The sequence below is a fragment of the Microcebus murinus genome, chromosome 3 (assembly GCF_040939455.1).
Source record: "Microcebus murinus isolate Inina chromosome 3, M.murinus_Inina_mat1.0, whole genome shotgun sequence".
NCBI lineage: Eukaryota > Metazoa > Chordata > Mammalia > Primates > Cheirogaleidae > Microcebus > Microcebus murinus.
In genome coordinates, this window is record NC_134106.1 from 16,289,407 (window position 1) to 16,313,153 (window position 23,747).

General features: G+C 35.7%; 1 protein-coding gene across 1 annotated transcript in view; it reads right to left on the reverse strand.

Moving 5' to 3' along the window:
• Nucleotides 1-23,747, reverse strand: part of LDAH (lipid droplet associated hydrolase) — a 116,873-nt gene that overhangs the window by 87,114 nt on the left and 6,012 nt on the right. Inside the window, exons 2-3 of the mRNA XM_012787710.3 lie at nt 22,244-22,399; nt 9,943-10,086 (exon numbers count right to left, since the gene is read on the reverse strand). Coding sequence (XP_012643164.2) covers nt 9,943-10,086; nt 22,244-22,397 — 298 coding nt within the window. The 5' untranslated portion in view covers nt 22,398-22,399. The remainder of the gene's footprint in view (nt 1-9,942; nt 10,087-22,243; nt 22,400-23,747) is intronic.

Here is a 23,747-nt window from a genome sequence, read left to right on the forward strand (position 1 = left end):
ATTATTTTTAACTGCTCATAACTGTAATGTGCTAATACAAAGCAAAATATACTTTCAACATTTGATGTGTGGTTATAGCTTACACTTTTTTTTTAATGATTACATATTTTTTCACATCATATTTTCCATGTCAGAAAACTAGTACTTTAGGACAATAATCTTGGTTGGCAAATAATACATCTGTCCTGTCTATCCTATCTGTCCTATCTATTATAGCATACATTTGCAAACATAACCTCCAATACGTAAAACGGATGAAAGTAGAACTGTTCTGGTTGAATGGGGGGCTGGTAAGGGCCAGAGCCCTATTTAGCCTTCATTGAACTTTCAGGCTACTCAGAACACAGATAGAAAGTCACTAACCTACAAGGTGAAGACCGACATATCTCTTTGTATACCCCTGCAGCACCCCACATAATAACCTACTAGTTTGTCAATAAATTCTTGATGATGACAAGTTCCCCTTATACCTCCTCCAGAAACCACAGCTTACTTTGGCCTCATGGTGACCCTTTAGGCTAGTGCCTCTAGATGGCACTGTTTTCATTAGGTAGCAAAGAACTCAGGCTCTAATTACTAAGTTATTAACTCTATAGTACACAGGCAGCCCAAAGAGCAACAAGCATACTCAAGGTAAAGTCATAAATAATAAGTTACTAATTTAAAACAAGAATTAAAGACATTTCCTAGAAAGTCAGACACGCAACAGATACTTTCTACTGGTTTTCCTCATCAGGATTTGTTGGTGAAGATCTAGGGCAGTGGTTCCAAAAATGTGATCCTAGGATGTCTGTGTTTTAATAAATGCTTCAGGTGACTCTGATACATGCCAAAGTTTGAGAACCCCTGACCTAGGGTGACCGTACGAGTCCATTTTAAATCTTCAAAGTTGCTATTCATATTCTGTTCACCATGTTTGGTTTCCATCTTTAGTATAACTTCAGATAGCTCACTGTGATTGCTCAATGTTGTTCCGATTAAGTAATTCAATATATAGCTTCTATCTACTGTGGATGGCTTTTCTCATCAAGGTAGGAATATATGAATAAGATATACTAGCTACTCACTATTAAGAAATTTGAACACAACAGAAAAAGAGAGATCATCCTTCACTAGTATTTTACGGTGTTTCTGCTACTTACTAGCTCCTTGTCTTTGGCTGATCTCTTCTCTTGCCAGTTCAGATAACAGGCCAGGACAGCCAGCAACTTTTGGAAGTTTAGCATGTTAAGCAAGCTTGTTTTCTAGGAAGAATTCTTTTAGTAGCTCTGTTTTCCAAACATAAGATAGCAAAAGCACATTCTAAACAGACATATAAGCTTCCTGACAAAGGAAACACTATGGTATTAAATTGCTAATTTGTGGCATATATAAAGATATAGCACAATAAAGAGGTATCTTTAACAATATTTCACAGCACAGCAAGTATCTGCTATAAATTTTATTCACTTTCAGTCACATTTCAATACAACAGTTGTCGAAATGGATTTTTTTTTGGTGGTGGTGGTTGCTTTGAGTAAAATCCAACCAAGAAATACATGTTTTTAATCAAGTCAACACAATTTGCAGTTTCAGTTTCATTGCACTAATGCTCTTAAAATCTTCCACTCCTAGGTAATCAATATTCACTTACCTTTCAAAATACACCCTTGCTCTAATGTAAAGTGTTCTTAAATTCCAATTTTTCATTGCTGCTAAATAGGAAAGCAATTGACTTTTGTATATTAACCTTGTATCCTGTGATATTGCTGTAATTGCTTATTAATTCCAAAAGGTTTTATTTATTGATTGGGATTTCCTACATAGACAAAACTGCCATCTGTGAAAAATAGATAGTTTTATTTCTTTCTTCCCAATCTGTATGCCTTTCGATTCCTTTTCTTGTCTTATTGCACTAGCTATGAGTTCCAGTATGATGTTGAAAAAATGTGGTGAGAGGCGGCATTCTTGCCTGTTCTCTATCTTAGGAGGAAAGGACCCAATTTGTTACTATTAAGTATGATATCAGTTGTAGGTTTTTTGCAGACATTCTGTATTAAATTGAGGAAGTTCTCCTCTGAATTAATTTGCTGAGACTTTTTATCATAAATGGGTATTATATTTTGTCAAATGTGTTTTCTGCCTCAATTGATGCAACATGATTTTTCTTCTTTGGCTTGTTGATGTGATGGATTATATTAAATGATTTTCAAATGCTAAACCAACTTCATATACCTGGAATAAATTCCACTTCGTTGTGGCTTATATTTCATTTTATACATTGTTGGATTCAATTTGCCCATATTTTGTGAGGATTTTTACATCTATATTCAGAAGAGGTTTTGGTCTGTAGTTTTCCCCTCTTTCCTTATTCCTCAGCTTCTGGCAACCATCCTTCTACTTTGTTTCTGAGTTCAACTTTATAAGATTCCACATATAATTGAGATGACATGGTATCTGTCTTTTTAAATTTTTGATGCTACTGTAAATGTGACTGTTTATCTCTTTTTAAAATAGTTGTTAGTGTATAGAAATGCAACTGATTTTTGTATGTTGATTTGTATCCTACAAGTTTACTGAATTCATTTATTCTCACAGATTTTTGGTGGAGTCTTTAAGTCTTTTAATAGTCTATATATTTAATACAAGATCTATTATATATTTAATATAATATCATCTGTAAACACAGACATATTAACTTGTTCCTTTCTAGTTTAGATGCCTTTGATTTCTTTCTCTTGCCTAATCACTCTGGCTAGGACTTCCAGTACTATGTTGAATAAAAGTCGTGAGCATGAACCCCCTTGTCTTATCCCTCATCTTAGAGGAAAAGCTTTTAAATTTTTACTGTTGAGTATGATGTTAGTTGTAAGCTTGTCATATATGGCCTTTCTTATGTTGAAGTACATTTCTTCTATACTAAACTTGGTGAACGTTTTTAATCATGAAAAAATGTTAAATCTTGTCAACTGCTTTATTTGCCTTTATTTAGAAGATCATTTTTTTTTCATTTATTCTGTTTAATGTGGTGTATGACATTTAGTGATTTGCATATGTTGAACCATTCTTGCATCATAGGGATAAATCCCACTTGATTATGCTCTTTTTAACATGTGTTGAACTCAGTCTGCTAGCAATCTATTGAGAACTTTTGCATCCATGTTCATCAGGGATATTAGCCTGTAATTTCTTTTCTTGTATGATCCTTATCCAGCTTTGGTGGTTCAATTTCTTTAATATACATAAGCCTACACAGATTATTTTTCCCGTATGAGTTTTGCGAGTTTGTGTCTTTTAAGAAATTGGTCCATTTCATCTAAGTTTATTGTCCTTTTACTATCTATAGGATCAGTAGTAATGATTCTTCTTTCATTTCTGATATTGGTAATTTATGTCTATTTTCCCCCCTTGGTTAGCCTGGCTATAAGTTTATTAACTTTATTGGTCTTTTCAAAGAAATAGCTTTTGGTTTTGTTGATTTTTTTCTACTGATTCCTCAGTCTCAACTTCATAGATTTGTGTTCTCGTTTTTATCATTTCTTTTCTTCTGCTTGCTTTAGGCTTAAATTGTCCTTCTTTATCTAGTTTCCTAAAGTGGAAGATTAGATTACTGATTTTGGATCTTCCTTCTTTTATAATATATGAAGTCAATGCTACAATTTTCCTTCTAAGCATTACTTTTGCTATATCTCACAAATTTTTATAAGGTGTCTTTCCACTTTTTAGTTCAAAATATTTTTAAATTACTCTTGAACCTTCATTGACCCATGTGTTATTTAGAAGTGTGCTGCTTAATCTCTAAATATCTGGGATTTCTTAGATATGTTTTTGTTGTTGATTTCTAATTTAATTCCATTATGATCTAAGAGCATAGTCTGTATGATTTATACTCTTCTAAGATTGCTACGGTGTGTTTTATGGCCCAGAATGTGGTCTATCTTGGTAAATGTCCCACGTAAGCTTGAGAAGAATATGTATTCTGCTGTTGTTGCATGAAGTCCTTTATAAATGTCAGTTCGATCAAGTTGATTAACGGGACTATTCAGTTCAACTATATCATCACTGGCTTTCTGTTTGCTGTATCTATCAATTATAAAAAAAGGAGTGTTGAAATTTCTAGTTATAAGAAATGTGTCTATTTCACCTTGTAGTCTATCAGTTTTGCCTCATGCATTTTGACCTCTGGTGTTAGGTAAATATGGGACTGTTACATTTCCTTGGAGAACTGATCCTATTAACATTATGTAATGTTCTTCATCCCTGACATATTCCTGGTTTTAAAGTCTGTTTGATCTAAAATTAAAATAGCTATTCTAGCTTTCTTTCTTTTTTTTTTTTTTTGAGACAGAGTCTCGCTTTGTTGCCCAGGCTAGAGTGAGTGCCATGGCATCAGCCTAGCTCACAGCAACCTCACACTCCTGGCCTCAAGCGATCCTTCTGCCTCAGCCTCCCGAGTAGCTGGGACTACAGGCATGCACCACCATGCCCGGCTAATTTTTTCTATATATATTAGTTGGCCAATTAATTTCTTTCTATTTATAGTAGAGACGGGGTCTCGCTCTTGCTCAGACTGGTTTCGAACTCCTGACCTCAAGCAATCCGCCCACCTCGGTCTCCCAGAGTGCTAGGATTACAGACGTGAGCCACTGTGCCCGGCCTCTAGCTTTCTTTTGATGAGTGCTACAGTAGTATATCTTCAGACATCCCTTTACTTGTAATCTATCCACATTTTCACATTTAAAGTGGGTTTCTCGTAGACAATGTACAGTTAGATCTTTTTTTAAATCCAGTCCAATAGTCTTATGTTTTTTAATTGGTGTATTTACACTATTCACATTTAAAGTGATTACTGATATAGTTGAGTTAATATTTATCATGTTTATAAATGTTTTCTACTTGTTACACATGTTCTTCTTTTTTATCCTCCTCTCTTCTTTCTTTAGCTTTAATTGAATATTTTATATGATCCCATTTTCTCTCTTATCACATTATTATTAATTATAGTTCTTAAAATTTTTTTTTAGTATTTTCCCTAAAATTTTCCATATATACTTAATTTAGATCCATTTTAAGCAATGTTACATCACTTCACCTTTAGTCCAGGTACATTATACTGAATATTCACAATTCCCCTCTTCCACCTCTTGCAACATTGCTGACATTCATTTCACTTATCCACATTTCACTTATCACATTTTTTTTTTTTTTGGCTATAGAATATTTATTTTATTGCAAACAAAATCTGAGGTATGAGCAGCTGATCCAGAACCCACACCCGCCCAGGCTGGGGCAGTCTCCACTCACCCCACACCAGGCCCTGGGTCCTATGGGCCCAAAACAGCCCCCTGGGAAGACAGAAGGGCCCTGTGCACTGAGGTAGCTGCATCTTAAGCCCTCATGAGTACAACCCCCCAGGGCTGCCTGATTTCCACACGGATCAGTGCCCGATTCCAGTGTGGAGGGGAGGCAGGAGGCAGGCAGGACAGACCCAGGCTCCAGGTGGCACACACCCCACCCTCTGTTATAATCATCCAGTACATTGTTACTTTTATTAATTTGAACAAACAGCTATTAGATTAATTTAGAATAAGAAAACTGAATTTTTTTAACCTTTATTTATTGCTTTTCCTTTCTTTATATAGAATTGAGTTTCTGACTTCTATTATTTTCTATTTCCATATAGAACTTCTTTTAATATTTCTTGTATGGCAGGTCTACAGCAACAAATTGCTTCAACATTTGTTTGTCTGAAAAAGTCTTTATTTTGACTTTACTTTCAAAGGATAATTTCACTAGATATAGAAATTTAGGTTGGTGGTATTTTTCTTTCGGCACTTAAAAATTTCACTCCATTCTCTTCTTGCTTAAATGATTTCTGACAAAAAGTTCCCTGTAATTCTCATCTTTGTTCTTCTCTAGATAAGTTGGGGTTTTTTTTCCTGCCCTCTTTCAAGATTTTCTCTTTGTCTTTGGTTTTCTGCAATGTAAATGTGACAAAACTAGGTATAGACTTTCTTACCCTACTTTCTTACCCTACTTAGTGTTCTCTGAGCTTCCAGGGGCTGTGTTTTGTGTCTGGCATTAAGTACTTCAACTATTTCTGCTCCATTTTCTCTTTCTTCTCTGTTTTGTATTCTAATTATACATGTTACACCTTTTTAAATTGTCCCAGTTCTTGGATATTCTGCTCTTTTTTACTATTATTCTTTTTCCTCTTTGCATTTCAGTTTGGAAAATGTCTATTGACCTATTTTTAAACTCAATGATTCTTTCCTCAGTTGTGTCCAGACTACTGGTGAGCCTATTGAAGGCATTTTTCATTTCTGTGTTTTCTAGTATTTCCTTTTGGTTGTTTTTTAAGAGTTTCCAACTCTCTGCTTGCATTATCCATCTGTTCTTGCATACTACTTTTTCCATTAGAGTCCTCAACATATTAATTACAGTTATTTTAAATTGCTATCTATTAATTCCAAAATCAGTAATAAGCATATATCTGAATCTGGCTCTAATGCTTCCTTTGTCTCTACAGACTGTTTTTTCATGTCTTTATGTTAATGTGGCTAGACACTGGGCTGCGTTTAATGTTTGCTGTACCTATAGGTGCTAGATGCTTCAGTTTTCTTTAATGTCTTTGTTTTTTCCTCTCCTGTTATCTTTGATTCTCCCTACAAACTATTTAAGCAGAGTTTGTGTCTTGCAGCTCTTATAGTTGTGATCCACTTTTACTATACTGGATGCCTGTTGATATGGTGGTAAATTATGGGGGAGGAAAGCTTCTTATAACCTTTTGATTAAATCTCAGTCTTTTAGTGGGCCTGAATCCCTGTGCTGTGATCTCCTAAAGCTATGGTCCCCACCCCTAGGCCGCAGACCAGCACTGATCTATGGTCTGTTAGGAACCAGGCCACACAACGGGAAGTGAGCAGCAGGTGAGCTAGCTAAGCTTCATCTGTATTTATAGCCACTCTCCACTACTCGCATCCCTTCCTCCACTCCACCCCACGCCTGTCCCATGGAAAAATTGTCTTACATGGAACCAGTCCCTGGTGCCAAAAAGGTTGGGGACTGCTGTTCTAAAGTGTTTGTCAGCTTTTTTTCCCCTCAAGTACATGAGACAGGAAGGCTAGAAGAAAGCTGTAGTTAGCTAACTGCCCTTCCCCCATGTTAGATAAGGCTCTGCCAGTCTTTTTTCCTTGAAAAGTAGGCCTTTGTTATTAAGAATGCTTTGGGCATACTGCAAAATAGTTACTTCTTTTCTACCTCTGACAAAAACTCAAGGGGATTTTTCACAAAAGAACTGATGGGGTTCCTAGAGGTAATACCGATGAAAATGGGGGAGTCCCCAAGACAAAGCTTGCAGAAGTTTCTCAAAATAGTCTGCACTTTACCTCCAGCAGTTCATCAAAATGACCATTTATGTATCCTACCGGCTATAGCTCTAGTATCTTCTGCTTCAGGTAAACTGATCTTCACTGTATTCCCCTTTCTCTCCAGATCTTAGGTGGCAGTTTGTTCTGTGACCTCAATTCTCTGATAGGTCTAAGAAAAATCATGATTTTCAGTTTGTTCAGCTTTTTCATGCTGTGCGGACAGAAGTAATGAATTCCAAGTTTTACATGTCAGAGCTAAAACTGGAAGTCCACTATTTGTTTTTAAAATCATTCTATACTAAATATTTTCTTGGTGTATAACATATGCCAATTAAATTTTTGAATAGGAATAAGAAGAAAATAAATGTTGGGGGGAAAAACTCTAAATATTTAAATTGTAACTGTTTTACTATGGTTTAAGATACACACTTCATTATGACACTGTCATAGAGGGAAAAAAAAGCATAAAAATATACTCCTTCATGCTATAGTTCCCAGATGCTTACTTCAGCCTGGAGAAAACTCCTGAGCTACTGCACAAAGTGTTAAAGGCATTGGAAAATCTCATCTCTCAGTGCCAAGGTGTTAATGTTTGTTTGACTTGGGGTTGAAAATGTTTAAGCATAATTAAAACAAAACATTATGAACTTTTAGCATTCCTTTTCAACCTTTAAATTATAGAACAATTAATTTTTTACTTTCTTATTCACAGTTTTCCATATGGTCTTAATTTTTAAAATAATAAGCACATATAACTTTTTAATATAAAAATACAATAAAGAAAGCTAATCCATTTTGAAAATAAATAAATAAATTGTGCATTACTCCCTAGTGCTAAAAGGTCAGCTCTAAAATATAAGGTTAAAAAGTAGACAAAACTAGATAAATTGATACTGTTTATCTGACATGGAACATTTACCCAAATTAATAATAGATTAATAAACTAATCTTTAGAGGGTGTTCAGAAGAGTTCACATATGAAATCATATTTATTGCCACTATATTCAAATTTTAAAATAGAAACAAAAAAATTATATCTGATATCATGGCCAGAGGCTGAAATCAGAATATACAGTTAAAAAAAACATAACCCAAACTAGCTTTGAATATCATTTACTTAGATCATTCATAGAGTACAGGCTTTTTTTGTATATTCAAACTTGTACATTAATGTCTAAAAGAATCATGAATATATAATAACAAAGCGTACAAATGTAACTTTCTAATACTATATCTTTGAAACTTAGAAGCTCGATAAGTATAAAAAGATACTTATACCACAGGGGAAACATTCAAGAACCAGAACCAAACTAGGCAATAAAGCCACAGCCACCTCTCTCTCACCTCAGATTAACTAAGGGAGATCTCTTAGGACAAAATGTCCTTGAATAGAATGCCTATTCTATTCAATGTAGAGTATTTAAGATATGTAGAGAATTTAGAGAATGTTGAAGAATGTAGAGAATTTAAGTCATGTTTTTCTTTTTAGCTCTCATTTTTTATATTTTAGAAGTGTGAACATGCTAGAATTCCTGTAAGTTAAAATATGTATTACATCCTCCATTTAAAAGCTGTCCAGCAGTGTACCACATGGAGTCCTGGCTCTCTTCCCAGCTTTCAAAGTCCTCTCAAACTGGCCCTGCATAGCAGTAACATACCCACTAAATCTCACTCCCTTCTATACTACTCCTTCTGCCTGTTATCCCTCTGTACTCTCCTCCACCCTACAAATCCAAATCCTACTCAACTTTCAAATCTCCCTGTTATGGTCTAAATGCCTATACCTCCCTAAAATTCTTATGTTGAAATCCCACCTCCAAATGTGATGGTATTAAGAGGCATGATCTTTGGGAGGTAATTAGAATTGGATGGGGTCATGAGGGTGGAACCTCATGAATGGGACTAATGACCTTATGAGAGTCCCAAGAGAGTTTACTTCCTTTCTCCACCATGAGAGGGCACAGAAAGAAGAATGCCATCTATGAATTAGGTCCCCATCAGACACCAAATTTGCCAGTGCCTTGATCTTGGATTTCCCAGTCTCAAGAAACTGTGAGAAAGACATTTCTATTGTTTATAAGCTACTTAGTCTATGGTATTCTGCTAGAGTGGCCCAAACTAAGAAACCCTACTCTATACAGTCTTTTCTAACCTACACTGTGTTTTCTCCTTTGTTGACTCCTTAGGTATCTACACGATCAGCAGACCAGAGTTTGTCACTTAATCATTCCCTAAACATGAGAAAGAAAGCTTCTTTAGAGTAAAGAGCATGTCTTATAACACTTTTTCTCCACGATTCCTCCTACTACAACCCTGGAAAAACAGTATGTGATCAAAAAACAAAAAGTTGATCATTAATTGGTAAAAAAAGAAGGTAAGTCATAGATTGTTTGATCTACTCAAATTCTATAGAAAATCACCTGCAGAAGAGTTAAAATGTTTCTAAAAATCTTAAAATTACTAAAATATGGTACCATGTACCTAATGCCACAAGCAGAGGTTTCCACTGATGTAATCCTTAACCTTAGCAGGCTTTCTAGAAACATGAACATCCATTCACTGTAAAGGAAAGCAGATGTTAACAAGGACGTACCCTCTGATGTTGTAAGAACATTCTTGTCTTTGGGGGCCATGGTATGCCCAGCATGACTGATAATCCAAATTGGAAAGCGTCTGTTTGTCAAAGAATATAAAGCCTTTGCAAATGGCACATAAAAGGTGGGAAAACCAGGGTTACCTAAAAAAAAGAAACACAGACCTTAGATTAATCAAAGCAATAAACCCACATAAGATGATGTGCAGATTGGAAAAGAAGGGTCTATTTCTCCTCATACTCTCCTCTGAATTCTTCAGAGTACCCAGAGAGAGACATCTTCAAACTTCAATTTAAGTCACTGAAGTATCCTATTTAAATACTATTCAGTGGCTTCCCATTGTTATTCAGATAAAGCCTAAAATCATTAACACTGCCTAGAAGGCACCTCAAGATTTGATCATGCTTAGTTATCACAATGTATGAAAACTAGAAACAGGCCAGCCAAAACAGTGTAAGAATCACACACAAAGAGAACTCTAAGGAGTATACTATTTTCTTGTCATTTATCACAAGTACTTATATTGTAAACAGATGTACAGTTTGATCTTTTGGGGGAGAAGACCACCAAAAAATACAAGCAGATTTATCTTGTATGTATACAGAAGGTATTTTTGACATGCGTTTGCTTCACAGAAACAAAAAATAAATTATCTTTTAAAAAAGATTCAATCAAATACATCTATAGGGTAGAAATACAGTGAAATGGAGTTTTCATCTTGCTATCACCATCTGTACAAAGTCTCCAGAGTTACTAGTCCATTTCTACCAATATCAATTTCTCCATTCAATTTATCTATTTCTTCATGCTGTTAGGTTTTCTCCTTTTTGCAATTACATGACATGGGTCTGGGGTACTGATGTAAATAACCACTGCCATTGTTGTCTCATTTCACTAATTTTTCTCCATTGTACATATCCTTCAGTTTCCCAGGTAAGCAGTGTAGTAAAGTAGTTAAGAGCACACACTCTGAGGCCAGACTGCCTGGGTTGGAATCAGGCTTTGCCACTTTAGCAACTGTGTGAGCTTTGGCAAATTATTTAACTTCTCTATGTCTGGGTTTCCTCATCCATAAAATGGGGATAATTATGGTACTATCTCATGTGAAAACTAAGTGAATTGATATAAGTAAAGCACCTCAACACTGCCTGAAACACAGTAAGTACTATTTAAATATTAGCTATTCAAACTTGTACAACAATGTCTAGCCATAAATGGTGAGATATAAAGCCTTATCATCCATATTGTTATTTTGCTTGTGTTATGTTCTGACCTAGTGACCCAAGTTCTAAATTCCTTTCTGCGATGGTGCTATTGTCATCTTTGTCAAATAGGGTGAAAACTTCCTCAAATGCAGTAATATGCATTTTGGTCAGCTTACTGGTCACTGTGCAGCTAAGCAAGAAAGAAAGGAGGAGGGGCATGCCAGCACAGGGGGTGTAACACTATGGTATCTATGGTGGCTATGGATGGCATCAGTTCATGTCTTTTAAATTTTAAACAGCAATCCAATTTCTTTCCAAATGACTAGCCAAGTATCCCAAGAACATTTATTATATAATCCATTCTTTTTGCACTGATTTAAAATGTCTTCTGATCCAATACTAAATTTTTAAATTAGCTTGCTAATTCTGATTCCAAATAATTCTGTTTATTTTTCCTTTTCTCCTCTTCCAGTATCATACCATCTTAATTACTACCTGTTTTTTTAATGTTTTAGTAACTGGTAGGGCAAATCCCTTCTCTTTATTTTCCTTTTTCTCAATTTTCTAGGTTGGTCTCATAAACTTTAGGATTATTTTCAGTAGTTTCAATTTTTAAAAATCTCTTTGGGATTCTGACTGAAATTCCATCTCATTAATAGATTACTTTAGAAAGATTTGCTATTTTTTACATTACTGTGTAGGAATGTGTTATGCTGCACATTCAAATGTTTTATGTAGCTCAATTAAGAAATCTATAGACTTCTTCACTGGAAGAAAATAATTATAGGTAGCATTTTTAGGTACTATAACTTACATGCCAGGCAATGTTTAAGTGTTTTACATAAATAATTCATTTAACCCTCATATAAGGTAGTACTACTATTATTACTTCTATTTTATGGATGAGGAAACTCAGGTACAGAGAGGTTAAATAGTTTCTCCAAGGTCACATAGATGCTAAGTGTTCAATAAATATTCAATGACTGAAAGAATATACAAAATAAAATAATTATATTTAATTTTGAAAAATCAATAATCTAGTGTAGGATCTTTTGTGTTCCTTGTTTTAGTCAATCTTACGACAGCTCTGTAAAGTAGCTAGCATTAGGGATAAGTAGGGATAATTAGCTGGCATTAGGGATAATGAACGGACAGCCACTTACACAATATTTGGCACATGGTAGGTGCTGAATAAATGTTAGCTATTATTACTACAGTTATTAGTACAATTAAAAACTGGCTTAACATTAAGAAGACACTGAAGATAATAACTACATGATTGAGATGCATGAGTTACAATGATAGACCAATGAAAACTAGATAAAAGACAATAAAAACAATTTTTATTCCCATTTGCTATAAAACAATTTTTTTTCCCATCTCTAAATTTAAGTCTGAGTTATTTCCCTTAAGCTTTCTGATCCACTATTTTATCATCATCAAGTAAATGATGATGGGAATTACTTCATGTTCATTCTATTTAGTAGTATGGCTTCTTTTACATAGTCTCTTAGCCATCAATTATTTATTGAGTACTATATGAAGGTCACTGTGTTAGGCATGAGACAGATGAGAGCCTTTTTACAATTTATATACTAGTGACAGAATATACACACATAATTAATTGAGATAACACCTATAAAGGATCAAGAGATAGACAAGTTTAGAGATTAGGGTGGCCTGAAGAAAAGGTCTGAGGAGGTCGCATTTAGCTGAGACCCAAAGGAGATAAGAAATCAACCTCGTAAAACTTTGAGGGAAGGGGATAAATACTAGGAAAGAAGAAGAACAAATGCAAAGGCTCTCAAGAAATAAAGAGCTTGGCTCTTGAGGAAACAGAAGAGAGTCCACAATCCTTCGACATCTCAGATATCAGTGTGGCTAAAGTACAGTGAGAGATACAGGATCTTGTATGAGATAAAGTTGGCGAGGAGGTGAAATGCAATCATGTAGTACCTTGTGGGCCATGATGGGAAATCTGAATTTGAATCTAAGGAGTACTGGAAAAGGTTGAGGAGGGCTAAGGCATTATCAGATTTAAATTTTAAGAACATTTTTTTCTCTATTAAATAATTAGGAAATATTATAAAAACTTTTATAGCAATAAATTTGAAAACTTAGATGAGACGGGCAACTTTCTAGAAAGACACAAACTATGAAACTCACTCAAGAAGAAATAGATGGCCGGGCGCTGTGGCTCACGCCTGTAATCCTAGCTCTTGGGAGGCCGAGGCGGGCGGATTGCTCAAGGTCAGGAGTTCAAAACCAGCCTGAGCAAGAGCGAGACCCCGTCTCTACTATAAAAATAGAAAGAAATTAATTGGCCAACTGATATATATATAAAAAATTAGCCGGGCATGGTGGCGCATGCCTGTAGTCCCAGCTACTCGGGAGGCTGAGGCAGAAGGATCACTCAAGCCCAGGAGTTTGAGGTTGCTGTGAGCTAGGCTGACGCCACGGCACTCACTCTAGCCTGGACAACAAAGTGAGACTCTGTCTCAAAAAAAAAAAAAAAAAGAAGAAATAGATAACGTGAAGAGCCCTGTATCAATTAAATTAATTGAAATATAAGTTTAAAACCTTCCCACAAAGAAAATCCAGGCCTTTATGGCTTCATAGGTAAATTCTACCAAACATTAAGAAAGAAATAATACCAAATCTATACGAACTCTTCTAGAAAATAGAAGAGGAAGCAATATTTTCTGATTTGTTCTATGGGGCCAGGATACCCCTAATGCCAAAACCAGACAATGACATTACCAAAAAGAAAAAGAAAGAAAGAAAGAAAAAGAAAACAAAAGACCAATATCCCTTGTGAACAAAAATGCAAAAATAGAAAATGCCAAACAAAATTTTAGCAAATTGAAGTCATCAAAATGTTAAAAGCATAATACATTATGATCAAGTGGGTTTTATCAGAGGAATGCAGGATTGGTTTAACATTCAAAAATTAATATTATCTGCCATATTAACAAACTGAAAAAGAAAAACCATATGATTCTCTTAATAGATGCAGAAAAAGAATGGAAGTTTTTTCCTGTCAGAAATACATTTAACAGTACACCATATATATTTATAAATGTGCCATACTTATAAATGTGCCATGCTTATACACTGTTGGTAGGAATGTAAATTGGTGCAGCCATACAGAAAGCATATATCATGCCTATTGCAACTTCGCATTATCCTCCTCCTAATTCTATTACTTCTTATATGTCTGTATCATAATTAGAGAAACTTAATCAACATAGATGGTATCATTACTCTTGAATTATTTCTCATTAGGTAAGTCTTCTTAACCAAACTAACTTCTTTAAAAGTAGCCATTGCTTGTTATAGGTGTCTGTATCCAGCGGCACTCAGCAGCACCAGGTTGGGCACATGGCACTCACGTAAAATAAATCCTTTCAATTGAATGCATGGCCAGTAACACGAAAATCTAACTTACAACAGAGACAGAAATAGAAAATGCAATGCAAAATGCTTAAATATCATTTTATACAGTATTTCATACTTTGCCACTTTAATGTTATGGCTTATGTTAAACTTTACAAGCCATGAACTAAACTTCTTGGTTAAGAAACCAGGAAGAAAATTAAAAGGGCCATGTTTATGCAACTAAACAAGATATACAGATAGATAGATATAGATATTTAGTAGAGGTCTCACTCACTCTTTTTTTTTTTAATAATTTTTTATTACTTCATATTATGGGGGTACAGATATTGTTAAGGTTACATATCTTGCCCCTGCCTCCCTTTGCCCACCCCGCTATGCCAGAGCTTCTAGCGTGTCCAGCCTCTAGGTGGTGCGCACTGAACCCACCGTGTAAGTACATACCCTTCCCCTCTATCCCCTCCCCCTGCCCACTTCCCAATTATGGATTTTTTTTCCCAGACATTTTGGTTGCAATGTATATCTTTACCTCTCCCTAAAAAGTGATAGAGGTAATTCCTTCCCCCTCACAATGCTTACCACTTCCTTAAGATGTGGGTCTCCCCGCCAAATCCCTGTTGAACACTACCATTTTTTGAGCACCGTAGTTTTAGTCAGTCAGTACCAATTTGATGGCGAGTAGATATGAAGCCCATTTTCCAGATCTTGTGTGGTCTCGCTTTGTATTACGGGCTTAAGCTTAATCCAGGATAGCATAAACGGTGCTAGCTCACTGTCGTTTCTTAGGATTGAGTAATATTCCATTGTGAGCATATATCACATTTTAGTTATCCACTCATGAACTGACAGGCACTTAGGTAGTTTCCATGCCCTTGCAATAGTGAACTGTGCTGCCATAAACATTCGGGTGTAGATGTCTTTATAATAGAGAGACTTATGTTCTTTTGGGTAGATGCCCAACAATGCTATTGCAGGGTTGAATGGTATTTCTATTTCTAGCTGTTTGAGGTATCTCTAAATTCTTTTCCACAAAGGTTGCACTAATTTGCAGTCCCACCAGCAGTGTAAGAGTGTTCCTGTCTCTCCCCATCCTCGCCAGCATTTGTTGTTTTGGGATTTCTTGATACAGGCCATTCTCACTGGGGTTAGGTGGTATCTCATTGTGGTTTTGATTTGCATTTCTCTAATGATTAGAGACGTTGAACATTTTTTTATATGTTTGCAGGCCATTATTCTGTCTTTTTTGGAGAAGTTTCTGTTCATTTCCATTGCCTATTTCTTGATGGGGTTGCTTGATTTTTTCTTGTTTATTCTTTTAAGTTCTAGGTAGATTCTTGTTATTAGACCTTTGTCGGAAGTGTAGAGAGCGAATATTTTCTCCCACTCTGTGGGTTGTCTATTTGCTCTAATGATCATTTCCTTGGCAGTGCAGAAACGTTTTAATTTGATCAGATCCCATTTGTTTATTTTTGATGCAGTGGTGATTGCCTTGGGGGTCTTCCTCATGAATTCTTTGCCTAGACCAATATCTGATCGGGTTTTCCCAACATCTTCTTCTAGAATTCTTAAAGTTTCATGCCTTAGGTTTAGATCTGTTATCCATCTTGAGTGAATTTTTGTGAGAAGTGAGAGGTTGGGATCCTGATTCGCTCTTCTGCATGTTGCTAACCAGTTTTCCCAGCACCATTTATTGAAGAGAGAATCTTTTCTCCAAAATATATTTTTGTCTGCTTTATCAAAGATTAGGTTACCATATACAGATGGTTTCATCTCTGGAATCTCAGTTCTATTCCAGATATTGAGGCTTTTGTTCTTGTGCCCAGGCAGATTTAACTATTATTGCTTTATAGTACAGTTTGAAGTCAGGAAGACTGATGCCTCCCAGTTTGTTCTTTTTACTTAAGATTGCTTTGGCTGTACGTGGTTTTCTCTGGTTCCATACAAAGCGAAGAATTATTTTTTCTAGATCTGTTAAGAATGCTGGTGGTATTTTGATGGGGACTGCATTGATTCTATAGATCATCTTAGGTAATATTGACATTTTAACAATATTGATTCTACCAATCCATGAACAAGGTAGATTTTTCCATCTGTTTAAATCATCTGCAATTTCTTAGTGTTTCGTAGTTCTCTTTGTATAAATCTTTCATATCTCTCGTTAAGTATATTCCTAGGTATTTAATTTTCTTTGGGGCTATAGTAAAGGGTATTGTGTTTTTGATTTGAGTTTCTGCTTGATGGTTCTTAGCATATATGAATGCTTCTGATTTGTGTGTATTGATTTTATACCCTGAAACTTTACCAAATTCATTTATCAAATCTAGGAGTCTCTTGGAAGAATCACTCACTCTTCTTAACATGTGTATACCTCAGTGAGAGCAAAGACTTTGCAATACAGGATTTCTAGGATAAGAAAACCTTTTGCTGGGGAAGTGGAGTGAGCTGTCTTTCCCACTTACTATTTCACTGTTCCTCTTTTAAGACTCAAGCTATCTACTCCTGTCTATCAACCTTTTATTTCCTCACACATTCCTGAAAAGTTTGATCCTTAACCACTTCGGTATGGCACTCACCGGCTGCAAAACCTTGCCCACAGCTGGCACTGATAGCCAGCATGATAGTTTGTGCTGTGCATTGACAATGAATCTGTTTTGCTCTTGTGTGATGAGGAAAGCTTTAAGGCACTGAAAGCTCGTTTTACTTTACAGGCAACTTAACTTGTAATGTAAATCAGAATAGGTAACATATACATATATGTTTTTATTATGTTATTTTTAAATGTTCACAATTTTATTTTGATAAATGAAAAATTAGAAAAGTCAATTCAAAATTATAGACTAAAGTCGACACTCGGCTGTATGCCTTCTTATCACGGTTGTTGGCTAAAGTCAATGCTCGGTTCATCTGTGGCTATCCACTATAGTAGACGCTTGTACTGAAGTGGTTAAATGACAGTTTTACTTGCCATGTCATTTCCTAGGAGATTTCAAAATCCAGATGGACTGATTTAGCCAACTCTCTTATCCCATAATTTATTACTGTGATCATATCTCAAGAACTTTATCTACATTAAACTTAAGCAACTAATTCCCATGGCAACATCCTAGATCATGTGTGCACATTATATAATCCCCTGGAGAGCTTGTTATAACACAGATTGCCCAATCCCCTGACTTTCTGGTTCAGAAGGTCAGGGATAGGGCCTAAGAACTTGCATTTCTAACTAAAGTTCTCAGGTGATATTACTAGTCCTGACACCAACTCTAAGAACCATAGGCCTAGATCTTTTCATTAGCCAGAAATGGCTAACATTCAAAGCATCCTAATTCTGATAGCCCTTCTAAAGTTCAAGCTTCTGCTCTTTTAGACATCATTCCCAATAAACCTGCTATTCAATCATGGAGCTGCTCAAAAATTCACCTACTTGTTTTTGGTGGACAGTTGTTTTCATCCTGTGTTTCTGCTTCTCTGAACGCTGACCACTTTCCTCAAGACTCTACACACCCTCCACCATCCTCACTCTCAACAAATGACTTCAACTCGTAACAGAGAAAGCAGAGGTCGGGAAGCAGGAACTACCTCACTTCCCTCTGATATGCCTTCACCCTTCTCAGTTTTAATAACCAACTTCACTTTCCTCCTAACCTCAGAAGCATATCTCTTCGCTAGTCCAAGATAATGTTTCTACTTATTTTCTCTATCCTATCTTATCCAGTGGCTTCCAAATCTCTGCCCCAAATCTCACTTGCCATGCCTGTAATTTCAAACACTCCCACACTATTGGCAGAGTATATGTATTTTTAATTTTAATAAATATTGCCAGATTGATTTCCAGGAAGACTGTTTCCTGGCAGACGACTTGAAGTTTATTCCCAGCAAAGGTTAAATCAAACAGAGGTCTGGATCAGGAATCTTAGCCCAGCTGAGAATGAAAGTATCATACTGAAAAGAGGTAAGATTAAATATAACTAAACACTGAAACTTCTTTTCTCCTGTTCTGCTCAGAACATTAACAGACAGGCTTCTACGTTTCAAAGAGGAGACTGGAAGACTGAACAATCCAAGAAAGAGCTTCAGATACTGAAAGTTGGAAATTCCCCAATGAAATGCTGGGTCCCTACCCAATCACCTTAGGATGAGACTCAACCTACAATGGCTAATCATCCTGTTTTGCTTAGGACTGTCACAGTTTTAGTACAGAAAGTCGTGTGTCCTAAAAATCCCTGTAGTCCTAGCAAACCAAAATGGCTGAGCACCCTAGGCACAACTGTGGACAATGCCCACACCTGAATACAAAGCATCCAATCCGTTTTTTGTGTCTTCCTTTTAAAATGAATGGGTAGTCAAGGATTACCCGACATTTGAGGAAAAATGAACACTAACGAAAACAACTAAAAAAGGAAAACAATGAAAACTCTTACAAATGCATGAAGCCAAAGAAAATAATACTGCATCCATTAAAAAGCAGACTATAAAAATAGAAAAGAGAAAAAAATAGTTCTTAGAATTGAAGTACATGAGTTTCTGGTTTAAAAGGGTCCACCAAAACCCGAGTAAAATGCATGAAAAAAACACTCACACTAAAGTGCTTCACTGTAAAATTTCAGAATCACAGAACAAATTAAAAGTTTCCACAGTGTAGATTGTGGGGGAAGCTTCACTTACAAAAGATTGAAAATCAGAATGATAACAAGACTTCTCATAAGCAGCTCTGAACCCTGAAAGTAATGATTAATGCCCTCTAAATTCCAAGAAAAAATCATTTCCAATCTAGAAATCTAAGACATTTTCTAACATGCTGTATCTTTAAAAGATTAGTTCTCTTATAACTCTTCTCAGGAAACTTCTAGAAGACGTGCTCCACCAAAAACAAGGGAATAAATCAAGAAAGAGGAAACCACAAGATCGAAGAAATACGGGATAAAGTGACAGAAATCCCCAGGAAGGCAGCTGTGCAGCAGGCCTGAAGAGCAATCAAATCAGTCCAGACTGGGGCCCAAGAGCATAGTGCTCTGGAGGGACAACTCCAAGTAAAAAGGAAACTGACTGATTACTGAAATGCATTGAGAGAATTTTTTTCACTTCTAGAGAATAGTTCTAATAAATGAGAAAACTAAGCAAAGAAAAAAAAAAAAACAATAATTAATCTTAACCCAGGGCAAGCAAACAAAAATGTACAAAAGAAGAAATGTAAGCATAAGTCCCTGTAGGCTTGGCTATAATGTAATATAATATAATGTTATAATAACAAAAGCACTGAATATTGATCTAACCCAAAACTGTAAAATAACTATACTAGGAAGATTGGAAAGGAGGGGTGCCATGATTGTGTATTGGGAAGAGAAAGTCTAAGAAAGCTAATTCGTTTCTTTCATGGAGGAAATCAATAGATAATATATAATATTGAAAATTCAAGAAAGATCAATATAAATATTTCATTTAGAAGTAGACTAGTATCAGAGGAATATATCAGTTTTGAAAGTTTGCCTCTGAAAATATTAACTGGAACTGGAAACATTGATTTTAAAGATTATGTAATTTTTCCTAATGAAGCAAAAAAAAAAAAAAACATTCTGAAGTCACAAGAAGAGAGGCCAAAAATATTATGGAAAAGAATAAAAGTGAGCAAGGACAAGTTCTAAAAGATATATAAAAATATCATACAATATGGAGATACCTTAAAGCAATACAAGTGGATCTACCATTTGATCCAGCAATCCCATGACTGGGCATCTACCCAAAAGAACAAAAGTCACTCTATGAAAAAGACACCTGCACTCGAATGTTTATAGCAGCACAATTCACAATTGCAAAGATGTGGAAATAACCAAAGTGTCCATCAATACATGAGTGGATTAATAAAATGTGGTATATGTATACCATGGAATACTATTCAGCTATAAGAAACAATGGTGATATAGCACCTCTTGTATTTTCCTGGATAGAGCTGGAACCCATTCTATTAAGTGAAGTATCCCAAGAATGGAAAAATAAGCACCACGTGTACTTACCATCAAATTGGTATTAACTGGTCAACACCTCAGTGGACATATAGGAATAACATTTATCGGGTGTCAGGCAGGTGGGGGGGAGGGGATGGGTATATACATACATAATGAGTGCAATGTGCACCAACTGGATGGACATGCTTGAAGCTCTGACTCAAGGGAGCAGGGGGGCCAAGGGCAATATACGTAACCTTAACATTTGTATCCCAATAATATGCAGAAAAAAAAGTATCATAAAACCGTATCTATTAAAAACCATGGGCCAGACACAGTGGCTCATACTGTAATCCTTAGCACTTTGGGAGGCTGAAGCAGGAGGATCACTTGAGGCCAAGAATTCAAGACCAGCCTGGGCAACATAGTGAAACTACATCTCCACAAAAAAATTTAAAAATTAGCCAGGCATAGTGGCAGGTGTCTAGAGTCCCATCTGCTTGAGAGGCTATGGCAGAAGGATCACTTGAGCCCAAGAGTTCAAGGTTGCAGTGAGCTATGATCGTGCCACTGCACCCGTGACTGGGAGACAGAGCAAGATCCTGTCTCAATCAGTCAATCAATCAAAAAAAATGAAAACACAAGAAGAGGCAAAAAATACAGAAAGAGACTCCCAGCATTTTAAGTAAGCGCTACAACCCAGTAGGGAAAAGACAGATTATATAATAAACGTCTGTGTGCCAAGTAGTAAGCCATCTAAGGAGACAGAGAAGAAAACTAGATCCCTTCCTACTGAAGGATCTGCCCTAAATTCTAGATGTCATACTAACATCTAGATTTAAAGATTACAAATGAACTTCCGACTTAAAGATTGCAAATGAAACTAAAAGCACTAGAAGGCATGGCAGAAAAAAGAAAAGATTATTTTATAATCTTAGAGAAGGGAAGGCCTTTCTAACAAAGGCATAACACCTAGAAGTCTTAAAGGAATAGACTGATCATTTTGACTACATAACAATGACACTTTCTGTATAACCAAGTCAACATTGTAAATGATGTTAAAAGACAAACCAGGAAAGATTCTTGCTATGTATGCGAGACAAAACAATTTTACTTCAAAATAAAAAGCTTTTACAAATCATTAAAAAGAAAACACTGATAACAATTGAAAAATGGGCAAGGGTTTCAAACTGGGAGTTTACAAAATAAGAACCCCAAATGGATTATAAATATATATGTCCAACCTCACAACTTAAAAAGTAAGTTCGAATATCTGCAATCAAACAAGCATCTACCCCAACATTCTACTGACAGTGATCTAGCAAAAATCACAAGTGACCCTGTTGCCAAATATCAGAATAAATAAATGTTCTAAAATAAACATATAGTCATCTTGAAATGAGGCAGAAAAAAGTTTAGGAAACTGTCAAAAACCTTGATAAAGTTCTAAATATTAAGAAATTTTATAAAAAGCACATTACAAAACTGTATATATGGTATACGTCCAATTGTGACATATACACATATATAATAGCCAATAAAATAAACATAATATAAATGCATAGAAGAAAACACAAAGCACAGCCATCAAAATATTAAAGGTGGTTGTTACCAATGGGTCAAGTGATTTTCTTTCCTTTCATAAGGTTTTCTGTATTTACCAAATTCTCTACAATTAACCTATAATAGTACTTTTAAAATCAGACATAGTTATAAGGATCTGTGTAAAGTCTCCACATCCAGACTTTCATACTTACCAGGAATAATAAAAATAAGCAGTTTAGGCCTGTTGACACTTTGATCATCTAAGAGGTTAGTCCAAGGCCCACATTTTAGCACCTGGGTTTCGACTCCAGCACACAAAATGAATTCCTCATGCACTGGAATGTCTTCCTTGAGTTCTGAGTCCATTTCTAAATAAGGAGAGAAAAGAAGTATGAAGAGTCAGTAAAATGTAAAACCTTGAGCCAAGGACAATAAAAAAAAGGGCAAATTTCAATATATCTCAAAGGAAATGCCACAAAGACATATGGGAGATATAACCCTATTCAGCTATTCTGGATTAAAAGATTGAAAGACAAATTAAAACAAACCCTAAGAGTAGTTAGAAACAGGGGGATACATCTTTGGCAAAATAAAAGACTACAGAAGGGTTTGAATTAAATCAGGTTAGCCTTCCCCATAGCTCTCCTCTCCTGTCTAAATAGACAATGGCCATGGATATAACTTTTACTTTCCTTCTGCTGAAATTCTCTAGAGAGCAAGTATCAATGAAATCATGAAAGGTGTTTTCCACAGTTTGTTGAGAATTTAATATTTTCCCTTGCAATAAGTGGTCGGACACCTGGAAGAAGTGGTAGTCACTCGGTGCAAGGTCTGGTGAAAATGGTGGATGACAGAGAGTTTCCAAGTCCAACCTCTGTAGTTTTGAGCAGTGTTGTTTGTGCAACATGTGGTTGAGCATTGTCTTGCAAGAGGACTAGCCTGTCTCTATTGACCTATCTTCGCTGCTTAATCGCAAGCATCCTCATCATTTTGTCCAATTGGAAGCAGAAGACATCCACAGTAATTAATAGAGCAAGTTTCATGAAGCTGTAGTGGATAATACCAGCACTGGACAGGCAAACAGACACCAGCTTTTTTTGATGAATATTTGGTTTTGGATGGTGTTTCAGCACTTCATCTTCATCCAACCATTGTGCCAAAAGCTTGTGATTGTCAAAAAGAATCCATTTTTCATCAAATGTAACAATATGGTATAGAAATGGTTCATTTTTATGTCATGACAGAAAAAAAGGCAAGCTTCCAGGCAATTTCTCTTCTGATGCTCATTTAATTCATGTGGAACCCATCTATCCAGATTCTTTACCTTCCCAATTTGTTTCAAATGGTCCAATATTGTTGGAATAGTAACATCAAACCTTGCTGCTAATTCACACATAGGTTGAGATGTATTCGCTTCTACTATGGCTTTCAGTTCATCATTATCCACCTTGGTCTCAGGTCACCCATGTGGCTCATTTTCAAGATTAAAATCACCAGAATGGAACTTCTCAAACCATCGACATACTATGTATGCATTCATTAGCCACATCCTTCCCAAACACTTTGTTGATATTTGGAGCTGTTTGTGCTGTATTTACCCCGTGACAAAATTCATATTCAAAAATAACATGAATTTTTGACTTATCTATGGTTTCACAAAAATTACTCTAAAAAAATTTGAAAGATAATCACAAGTCAAACCATGTGTCTGAAAGA